The sequence below is a fragment of the Grammomys surdaster genome, unplaced genomic scaffold (assembly GCF_004785775.1).
Source record: "Grammomys surdaster isolate TR1022 unplaced genomic scaffold, NIH_TR_1.0 165, whole genome shotgun sequence".
Lineage (NCBI taxonomy): Eukaryota > Metazoa > Chordata > Mammalia > Rodentia > Muridae > Grammomys > Grammomys surdaster.
In genome coordinates this window covers 13822676-13834471 of record NW_021604613.1, presented here as the reverse complement: position 1 = coordinate 13834471, position 11796 = coordinate 13822676, and the positions used below count along the sequence as shown (strand labels likewise).

Here is an 11796-nt window from a genome sequence, read left to right as displayed (position 1 = left end):
CTCCCTCTCATAAACACACACTCTCTCTGAGACAGTGTTTCTCTATGTAGCTCTAGCTATCCTGGAACACACTCTGTAGAACAGGCTGGCCTCGAACTCAAGAGATTTGCCTGCTTCTGCCTCCTGAGTACTGGGATCTTTGTATTTTCAAGCAAGCACAAATTTATGAAAATGTTTCAGCTGTCTCATGAGACCCTAGATTTTTTTTTTTTTTTTTGAGACAGGGTTTCTCTGTATAGCCCTGGCTGTCCTGGAACTCACTCTGTAGACCAGGCTAGCCTCGAACTCTCGAACTCAGAAATCCACCTGCCTCTGCCTCCCAAGTGCTGGGATTAAAGGTGTGTGCCACCACCGCCCGGCGAGACCCTAGATTTTAAACATACATTTTATTGTTTTATGTGTATGAGCATTTTGCTGGTATGCATGCTGTATACATTTTATTATTTTATGTGTACGGGTGTTTTGCCTGCATGCATGGTGTATACATTTTATTGTTTTATGTGTATGGGTGTTTAACAGCATGCAGGAGGGCTTTAGATCTATTGTGATGGGTGTTTGTGAACCACCATGTTGGTGCTGAGAACTGAACCCAAATTCTCAGATGCTCTTAATTGCAGTGCCATCTTTCCAGTCCCTTAAATTTTTTTTATCACATTCTGTGTGTGTGTGTGTGCGCGTGTGCGCGTGCCCACGTGCGTTTGTCTGTCTTCATGTGCTCATGTTGCTTTTTCTCTACCTTTCTAGTGTGGAGATTACAGGTATGTACCATCACACTGGCTTTAAAAGATTTGTTTATTTTATGAGTGTATGCTTGAGTTCATATATGTGTGCCACATGAAAGTAGGAATTTGTGCAGGTCAGAAGTGGCATCAGATTCCCTGGAACTGGAGTTACAGATGGCTGTGAGTCACCAGGTGATTGCTGGGAACCAAACCCAGGTCCTCTGCAAAAGTAGCAAGTGCTCTTAATCACTGAGTTACCTCTCTAGCCTCTATTCCTGTCTTTTAGACATAAGAATGCTTAAGTTTATGATCTATGTAATGCTAAAATAAAATACCTCAACTACTAACTAAGTCCAAGCACAGTACATTATGTTTGTTTGACAAAGGGTCTTCTTGCTCAGGATGAACTAACACTTCTGAGCTCACATGGTTCTCTCCCCTCAACATTCCAAGCATCTGGAATTAGAGGTAGGAGTTACCGTAGTCAGTGTACACTATTTTATACTTTTGGAGTGCTGTTGATGTGGTCTGGGGCTTTGTGCAGCCTAGATAAGCACAGCACCACTGAGCTACTTTCCTATCCCCTAGCCCATAATGCCTTTAACAGGTTTAAACTGACTAATAATTTTGAACATTTTTAATGTCTAAAAGAGTATTAGTATAAAACATTTTAAAAATCTTTCATTTGTTCACTTTTCTATTCTCTCTCAGAGCAATGATAATCTGATCCTGTATCTAAAGATTACTATTGATCTCATACATTGCTGGTGAGAACGTAAACTGGTAAAATCTCTTTTAAAACAATTTTTCTTTGTCAACAATTTTAAAGTATATAACTTTTCCCTAACAATCACCACTCTATGGATTTATTCTAATAAACATAAATAAAGTTATTAATTGTGGTTTTGAGTACAATAACAAAATTTGTCACTAGGCATGTGGAATATATCTGTAAATCCCAGCATAAAAGAGGAACAGGCAGGAGGATAAGGAATTCAAGGCCACCCTTGGCTACATTTTGTGTGTGTGTGTGTGTGTGTGTGTGTGTGTGTGTGTGTGTGTAGCCTGGAAAGTATGAGATCCTATCTCAAAAAATCCATTGTCTTATAGCTTACATATCTAGCTGTAGAGGGTTAATTAAATGTTATGCTTACAAATGGAATATTAGATAGTTGTTTAAAAGAGAGAGTTCTCATATACCTCTATGAAGTCACTTTGAAAGTACACTAGGGCCGGGCGGTGATGGCGTACGCCTTTAATCCCAGCACTTGGGAGGCAGAGGCAGGCGGATTTCTGAGTTCGAGAGTTCGAGGCTAGCCTGGTCTACAGAGTGAGTTCCAGGACAGCCAGGGCTACACAGAGAAACCCTGTCTCGAAACAAAACAAAACAAAACAAAACAAAACAAAACAAAACAAAACAAAACAAACAAACAAACAAAAGTACACTAGGAATGAGAACAGCAGAGTTTAGAAAGTTACATGCCAGATAGACACTGCTTAGCCATTTGATATCTGTGCACTAGATACTCACTGTAGGCTTTCAGATGAAGAATGAATCGATAAGAAGTCAGAGAGAAGAGGGAACTATTACCTAACTTTAAGGAAAGAAAACTTTAATGGGCTTTACTGATATTTTAGGGTAGAAGAGTATATGTGTGCATTCATGCACATATATATTCAAATAACTCAAAAAGCACTGGGATTTCAGGCTTTAATAAGGAACATACAAAACAGTAATGAAAGAAAAACCTAAAATTCACTGTACATGTTTTTGAGATGTTTAAACTTAATAAAAAAAGGCTATTGCTACTGAAAAAATAAGGGTTTGATATAAAAAAAAATACTCTTAGTAAAAGATAAAATAAGCTTACCTGGCTGGACAAGTAGCTTTGTAGAGATGACAAGACCTACTTTCTTGCTCACTGATTTTTTTTAACTGAAAACCTTTTCTTCTTGGTCCATACTGACACTCCATTACCACAGCTCGACTTCCTGTGCACCAAAACCAACCAATGATAGTAATAGTAATTCATGTGTTTATATATTTTCAAGAGATTTTTAAGATGTGACTGTGACAATTTCAAAATCTATACTTTTAATTACATAAGCTTATGGAACAAAATAATCACTATTTCTTACTAAAAATGCAAGATAGACAAATTTAAATTTGTGTCAACCTTATCAAACAAATATCACATTTGCTGATACATAGAGACATATGATCTGTCTGTTTTTGAGACAAGGTTTCTGTGTAGCCCGGGCTGTCCTGGAGTTTGCTCAGAAGACAAAGCTGGTCTTAAAGATATTTGACTGCCTCTGCCTCCCATTGTTGGGATTAAAGGCGTGCACTGCCACCACCTCGCTGAGACATGTAATTTTTGATAATACTAAATAGGTTGAGCCAAAGCTAAATAAATACTTCATAAGTTGAAATTAACAAATGTTACAGTTGGTTAATAGTCAATACTGTTTATACTTTTATTTCTTTTCTTTTTTCTTTCTTTCTTTTCTTTTTTCTTTTTTGTTTTTGTTTGTTTGTTTGTTTGTTTGTTTGTTTTTTGTTTTTTGAGACAGGGTTTCTCTGTGTAGCCCTGGCTGTCCTGGAACTCACTCTGTAGACCAGGCTGTCCTGGAACTCAGAAATCCACCTGCCTCTGCCTCCCAAGTGCTGGGATTAAAGGCGTGCGCCACCACTGCCCGGCTATTTCTTTTCAAAATTTCTTTATATTGATTTTATTTTCTGTCAACGAGTGCTTTGCTTGCATGTGTTCATAGCCTGGTGCACAAAGAGGTAAGAAGAGGCATCTGACCCCTGGAGTTCATGGCCATGAGCTACCAGGTGGGTGCTGGTCCTCTGCAAGAGCAGCAAGAGCAGCAAGAGCACGCAGGAACTAAGCCATCTCTCCAGCCCCAATTTCCTTTAAAAAAAAAAATTAATTTATGTGTTTGCGTGGACACCTATAAGAGTTTCTGTGCACCAGTGCAGGTGCCTACATGGACCAGAGGGGTGCAGGATCCCATGAAATTGGAGTTAGGGGGCGGCTATGCGCTGCCTGATATGAAAGCTGGGACTGGGACCCGGTCGCTCTGCAAAAGCTGAAGTGCTCTTAACTGCTGACCCTTCTCTTTAGCCCATTACTTCCTTTTCTACATTATTTATTTCTTTTCTTAAAAAGAATTTACTTATTTATTCTTATGTACATTTGGCGTTTGGCCTACATGTATGTCTGTGTCAGGGAGTAGGATCTACAGGGCCTTGAGTTACAGACAGTTGTGAGCTGCCATGTGGGTGCTGGGAATTGAACCCAGGTCCACTGGAAGGGCAGGCAGTGTCCTTAACCGCTGTGCCATCACTCTAGCCCTATTTTCATATGTCTATTGGACTTGTTGGACTAATGTGGTGGCCTGCTCTAAGATGGCCTCCTACAATTCATTCCCTTGTGTATCTCTTCTCCTTCAGCTTTGGCTCTACTTGTCAACTTACTTCTACTAAATATGGCAGAAGTGACAATATGCTATTGCTACTATTAGGTTATAAGAAAACTATAATCTATTTTATTTTTTTATTGGATATTTTATTTACATTTCAGATGTAATCCCCTTTCCTCATTCCCCACCCCCACCCAAGAACTCCCTATCCCATCCCTCCTCCTCCTGTTTCTATGAGGGTATGCCCCCCCCCCACTCCCACCTCCTCATCCACAGATTTCCCCCACAGTGGGGCGTCCAGCCTTCACTGGACCAAGGACTTCTCCCACCTATGCCTGACAATGTCATCCTCCCCTACATATACAGCTGGAGCCATGGGTCCCTCCCTACGTGCTCCTAAGCTGGTGGTTTAGACCCTGGGAGCTCTGGTTGGTTGGTATTGTTGCTCTCCCCATGGGGCCCGCAAACCCTTTCAGCTCCTTCAGTCTTCTCTCTCACTCCTCCATTGGGAACCCCATGATCAGTTTAATGGTTAGCTGCGAGCATCCGCCTCTGTATATTACAGGCTCTGGCAGTGATACACATTAAAGTTCCCATAATGTTATCTTTTTTATTTTTTTATTTTTTTTTACTTTTTCTTTTTTTTTTTCGAGACAGGGTCCACTAGTGTACCCCTGGCTGGCCTTGAACTCATAGAGATCCTCGTGGCTCTGCTTCCAGAGTTCTGGTAAAGTTGTTCCCCAGTATACCTGATTGCTTTGTTTTGTTTTGATTTTGAGGCAGGATTTCTCTGTGTAGCTGTGGTTGCCCTGGAAGTCACTATGTAAAACAGATTGGTCTCAAACTCACAGAGATATTCCTGCCTCTGCCTTTGCTTCCTGAATGCTGGATCTAAAGATATATGACTCCATGCCTGGTGTAACCTCGATTTTTTTTTTTTTTTAAAGTCTGGAAACACTAAATCAAGGACTGAATGTAGAGAAGTTTAAAGCATTTCTAACAAGAGTGAACATCAACATATTAATTCTTTTTGAGCAAATCTGAAAACTAAAGTACTCAGAAAACAAAGTTCTTTGGAATTCGCTTGGTTTCAGAACCTGATACAAATAATGAAATTTTATGTGTCTGTCTTTATATTTATTATTTATTTATCTGAGAGATGATTTATTCCTTTAAGTGTGACTATTTATAAAGACTAATATTTTGATTATGTGATGTTGTCTGTAAGTCCAATGGGAATTTCAAAGTTCTATTTATTAGCATACTGTACATACAAATGAAGCATTATTTATTCAGTGTAACACTTTAAAACATAACCTTATGGCATACACTAATTAGATATATATTTTTTGAGTTTAGCTTAATATTCATTTTCAGCCACTAATACTCAATTCTCTCCTACAATGAAATATATCCTCTCACAAAAGTCACATTTTCACAATGGAGCACAGCTGCTGGAGAGCCTTCAAGTAACTGATATAAGTACCTGCATTGACAAATGGGATTCCATCATATGGGACATACTGAGACTTCCACATAAGGCGCGTGGCAGGTTTGGCTGGGCTTGGAGACTGTCGAGTGCCCCAGACAGTCTGTGTTTGCTGCTTGTGAAAAGTTAGGACACTTTCTAATTCAGTCTCACTTACACAGTAGCCACGGTAGGAATCTCCAATTTTCTGTGAGGGAAAAATTAAATAAGAAAATCACTGGAAAATACGTTTCTGTTGCCAGGAGCTAGCTATCAAGGAGAAGCTAAAAAACTATCAGGTAACCTTCCTAAGATGGTTCCTCCATGGACTGTTAAAAGTTATGGACACAGATTTGCTTCTCTAGGTGAGGCCAAGAAGATTACATTTTAGGGAAGATTCTTGCTATTAATATGCAATGCTGTAAATATATATATATATGTATATATATATATATATATATATATATATATATATATATCTTAAGTCTTAATGAATATTCCTAAAATTATATTAGTAATTATTAAGCTCTTTTATAATAGGACTGCTATTAAGTCCTCTCGGATAATCAAAACTGCAATGAGAACTCTGTCAGTCTTCAAGTGTCATGACTTAATTGCTTCTGAGATAGCAAGCAGGTATCTACAACTTAAAAGCACATTCCAAAAGGTTTTAAAACAATTAACCAAAGGTCATAAAAAGAGAACTAATGATTTACTACAGGTGCAAGGACAGAAGATAAAATATTGACTGGGTTTATCTATACAAAACTTCTCTAATAACTCAGTCACAAAAATTATGGCTTTAACTTTCAGTGAACCCTTTGAGCTTATACAGATAATGAATGTTTAGCCAGATAATTATTCTTAATGGATGTGCATGTAAACAATTCTCTGTTGTGAAATTCTTATACAATTTATGATTTGCATTTATGTGTAAAGTTGTGGTAAACTTTTTACCAAGTGATCATGTGTTCTGAAAGATGTGAGTGCTGAGGACGAGAGGAAACTGAACTTAAGAAGAGCCTTTTAGAGAGAAGAATGTTTTAGAGAAGAACTTTCTTAGAAAACTTTTAGAGAGAACTCAGAAGGAAAGGCATTGGGAGTAATAACATTGGAAGATAAGGCATAGCATTGAGTAAAGGCACTGGGAGCGAGGGCATTGTGACAACGGAGCAGGAGGCGGGAGCAAGACTAGAAGGAGACTGCAGGGTGGAATAACTTAGAAACTATAAGGCAACTTAAAAAATTAAGGGAGCAATATGTAGAATGCAGAGGGAAAGAGGAAAAAGAAGAAGCTGCAGAGAGAGCAGAAGGAGCAGGAAGCTTCTCCTTACCATGGGACAGAACAGGTCTTTTCATAATATCAAGGCAGTTTTAGACTTACTAAAGAGAACAAAGCTTTCTTCTTACAGACTTGGGTTTAATTCATTGAGCAATAAAAGGGTAGAAACCTTTTCTTTCCCTATGCAATAAAGATTGGAGCGCATATTTCATCTAGAATAAGTGAGTTCTTTCTGATCTGGCGCTTAGTCTTTGCTCCATATACATATGTAAGTATGGGTGTGTGTGTGTGTGTGTAATTATGAGATAAGAATGTAGTATGAATATGTAAGCATGAATCTGTACATGAATTTATGTGAGTTTATCCATATTTGCTTGTGTAAAAGTTCTTCCTTCTGTGAGCGTGACTCTCTCCTCCTGGTTTTATAGAAGTTGACTGCTCCAATCTTCCCCCCAGCCTGGCAAGTGAGAGGCACTTGGACAAGAGGGAAAAGGCTCCAGCAATTAATCCTTTACTTAATCCCTGCTGTTTTATGATGAGGTGCTAAACACCATAGACTTCAGTTTCTGGCCTCAGAGGAACTCAGACAGGCAGATCAACTACTGCAGCAAAGTGACTTCGACTTAAGATAGGTAAACATTTTATTATTAAACAGCAACCCTAAATATTTCACAAGACTATGTTTTGCTCTTCCTCCTGTGCTATCAACAAAGAACTGCAGGGGGCGGCCCCAGCATTCAGTGAACAGTAAATGTAACTGATGGCCAAGAAGGAGGAGTATCAGTTCACTTCCTCACCACTGGCCTTATACAGTGGAGTCTGATATGAACTTAAGCAGAGTCAACAAACAGATGGAAGTGTTTCTAGCGACATTCAACTGCCATAGGAGAGAAGTTTTAGAGATGAAAGCTTGAAGAATGTGTAATATATCTATTCTCTTGGATATATAAAATTCTACCCCTAGATCAAGTTCAGATCAACACAAAATTAGCAACAAAGTACTGGTTCTTTGTGGATTATTTTTATTATTATGCCAAGTATCTATCTAAAACCCTATGAAAACGATGTCTATGCATCCTAAAATATGTTGCAGAAGAACTTCATTATATTAATCATATTTTGTGACATTTAAAGTTTTTCAGATTCTATTTATTTTATTTATATACAGTGTTTTTCCTACACATATGTCTGTGCACCAAAAGCATACAGTGCCTACAGAAGCCAGATAAGGGTGTCAGAACTGGAGTCACCGAGCATTGTTATCCACCATGTGGGTTCTTAAATCCAACTCAGGATCTTTTCATGAGCAGCCAAGTGCTCATAACCACTTTCAAAAGAATAAATTGTGACTTGGACTTGGTAGCATACACCTACAAGCCCAGCACTTGGGAGGCTGAGGCAGAATTTCTGACACAGGTTTAAAGTTAGCCTTGTCTACATAGTGAGTATCAGGACAGCCATGGCTACATTGCAAGACTCTGTCTCAAATAAACACACAGTCAAAACAACAATGACAACAACAACAACAAAACCAGGTAAATATCTGAATAAAACAAAGAAATTAGTCCTTGTGCCTGGATATTTATTAATGAAACAGGCAAAGAACTTAGCAAGCAGAGCCAACTGCTATAGTCACAGTGAATTTACAGTAAAATATAAATAAAGCTTCAAAAGTAGCTAAAGGTCTGGGGTAACAGTAAGAAGTATAGAACAGTGATACAGATTTACAAACTATAAACATGAGAGCTGAAAGTCAATGGCACAGGTAAAATCCTTCAAAAGATAAAGTGAAGACAAGGTTAAAAGCAAACCTTGAGAAGTTTTATACTGAGACTATGAAATGAAATAAATTCGGGGGGGGGGGGCGAAGAGAGAGGGAAAGAGAGAGAACGACAGAGACAAGAGGCAGTTCAAATGAAACAAGCAGAGCTTTCTATGAATGACTTCTGCTCTGTCTCTTGTTCTATGTTGTGTCTTCTGGGACAGGGTCTCAATGTAGCACAGACTTGTCTCCAACTCACTATGTAGCCAAGGATGACTTTAAATACTTGGTCCTCCCAAGTGCTGGGATTACAGGCATGTGCCACCACATTAGGTATAACTTCTGCTTCACTGGAGTCTGGATCTTTAAAGAATAAAACAATAGATGATTTTAGATTTTGCATAAGTGCATGTAGAATATGGCAGATACCAACTATTGTGTGCATTCAAAAGTGTTCATTTGGGGGAGAAATGTTGCCATGACCAGTTAAATGAATCTAGGTCAGGATTATTTTAAGCTCACCTCACAACTCCTAAGACGGCAGGCCCACATGGGTGTGTTACAAGAAAGTGGCTGGAGAGGAGCCAGCAAAGGTTCTTCAAGAATTCTGGGAGAGGAGAGGAATAGATATAAATACAAAGTTATGCACACACATGACATTCAACTGCGTTGTCTTGTCTTTACTCTGTATGTGTGTGTTTTAATATTGTACTATATGGGCACATATGTGCATACATGTGTACATACATGTACTGAAACCAGAGACTGACGTCTGATGTTTTCCTTAGTCACTCTTCACCTTATTTTTGAGACTGGGTTTCTCACTGAACCTGGAGCTCACCAAGTCTGCAAACCAAATGATAATGCAAACCTAAATCTGTGAGGTACTAGGAAGGGTCCTAAGAGAAGAGTGTCTAACTCTAAGTGCCTGCATTCAAAAGGCAGAGGTACTGTAACCTGATGGCAAATCTCTAGGACTGGGAAAACAAGGACAAGCAGTGATGGGAAGAAATAACAAAAGGCAGGGCAGAATTTAATAAAACAGAAATGAAATGACCAAAAAAAAAATCTTAAACAAAGAAGTGTTTTTTTTAAAAATAAATAAACGTGACATACCCTAAGCAAATTAACCAAGAAAAAAACAGACAACCCAAATTATTAAGATTAGAAGAAAAGGCAGACATGACAGCACACACTGAGAAAATCTAATGAACCATGAAGACATATTTTGAAAATTTATATTAAACTACATTGGAAAATCTAAAAGAAAAGGATGCATTCTAGATGCACATGACCCAAGCAATAACAACCAATGAGATCAAAGCAGCAATCACAAAGCTTCCCACAAAAAATCCCTGGTACATATGGAGTTAGTAAAGAAAAAATATTATATTGTCTTCAGTTGAGAGCATATATGAGTGTTAGGTCACTTGTCTAGTATGCAAGAGGCACTGGGTTTGATCTGAAGCACTGAAAAACAAAACAACAAATGGCTCACAATATAGTGTCTTACTTAAAATCTTTTCACAGAACAGCTAGAGGAATACAAATACATAAAAACATACTTTAAGGAAGTGGCTGAAGAGATGGCTCAGCTTTTAAGAGCTCTTCCAGGGGACCTAGGTTCAATTCCCAGCACCACATGGTGGCTAACAACTTTAAGTCCACTCCCAGGGACCTGCTGCCCTCTTCTATCCTCCATGCGCACTGAAGTATGGTGCACAGACATACAGGCAAAGCACTCATGCACACAGAAAGATAAATAAATCTCAAAAAAAAAGTTTTTTACAAAAGATATTTTAAATATTTTTCTAAAATTATCATGGAAAGTGTTATTTTTAGGAAAAAGGGAAAACTGAAGTAAGAAAATAGGCCATATTTTGGTGGTTGTATGGGAAAACATTTGCCTAGCATACTCAAGACTTTGTGCCCATTTTCAGAACCCCCCCCCCCACCTGCCCACCCCCTCCACACACAGTGCTAGCAAAAATCATTTAAAGCACTTTATCATATAGGAATTATATCTATAAAACATGGTTAAACCATTAAAAATTTTTAGGATCTGGAATGGCTATCTTTATTCTAAATACTTTTGACATTCACATTGCTCCAAAAAAACAGGAAGGTATCCCCTTGTTGTCACGATGCATTAGAATAAATGAAGATACAGCTAAGGATTTTTTTCCTCTCTCTGAATTTTTGATCTTTTCTATGGCTTGCTAGCTTCATGTGTGATTTTTTAAAAACAGACTTCCATTGTGACCCCAAAGACAAGCTCCTCTTTCCCATGATTCACCTGGCCCCTGACTTTTTGGGTACCACGAGGGATGCTTGTGAACGAAGACTGTGATCACTTGTGCTGTCTTCTAAAGTGTCTGCTCTTACGGCTGGTAAGCTTCCACCAGTGGATTTCTCTTCAGAGACATCTTAACAACAACAAAAAAAAAACAGCAGCATCTTGAATAATATGACAATTACTTAGCTAGAATTTAAATCTTATTTTTTATATTTTTTAAATCTTTTTAAATGTATTTATTGTACGTAAATACACTGTAGCTGTCTTCAGACACCCCATAAGAGGGCATCAGATCTCATTATGGATGGTTGTGAGCCACCATGTGGTTGCTGGGATTTGAACTCATGACCTCTGGAAGACCAGTCAGTGCTCTTAACCACTGAGCCATCTCACCAGCCCCTAGAATTTAAATCTTTTCAGTTGGAAAAGGAATAATATTTCTTTTTTTTTTTTAAATTTCTTTTTTTTTTTTAAATTTATTTATTTATTTATTATTTGTAAGTAAACTGTAGCTGTCTTCAGACACCCCACAAGAGGGCATCAGATATCATTACAGATGGTTGTGAGACACCATGTGGTTGCTGGGATTTGAACTCATGACTTCTGGAAGAGCAGTCAGTGCTCTTAACCACTGAGCCATCTCACCAGCCCAGGAATAATATTTCTGAAGTTAAAAAAATCCAAAACTGCCGGGCGGTGGTGGCGCACGCCTTTAATCCCAGCACTTGGGAGGCAGAGGCAGGCGGATTTCTGAGTTCGAGGCCAGCCTGGTCTACAGAGTGAGTTCCAGGACAGCCAGGGCTATACAGAGAAACTCTGTCTCGAAAAACCAAAAAA

General features: G+C 38.6%; 1 protein-coding gene across 4 annotated transcripts in view; it reads right to left on the bottom strand.

Annotated features, from left to right (window-relative positions):
* The window catches only part of Carf (calcium responsive transcription factor), a 53328-nt gene that overhangs the window by 14006 nt on the left and 27526 nt on the right, over nucleotides 1-11796 (bottom strand). For all 4 annotated transcript variants that reach the window (XM_028765590.1, XM_028765591.1, XM_028765592.1 and 1 more), the window contains 4 exons: nucleotides 10960-11089; nucleotides 9186-9270; nucleotides 5638-5827; nucleotides 2594-2714 (listed from right to left, as the gene is read on the bottom strand). In XM_028765590.1, coding sequence (XP_028621423.1) covers nucleotides 2594-2714; nucleotides 5638-5827; nucleotides 9186-9270; nucleotides 10960-11089 — 526 coding nt within the window. The remainder of the gene's footprint in view (nucleotides 1-2593; nucleotides 2715-5637; nucleotides 5828-9185; nucleotides 9271-10959; nucleotides 11090-11796) is intronic.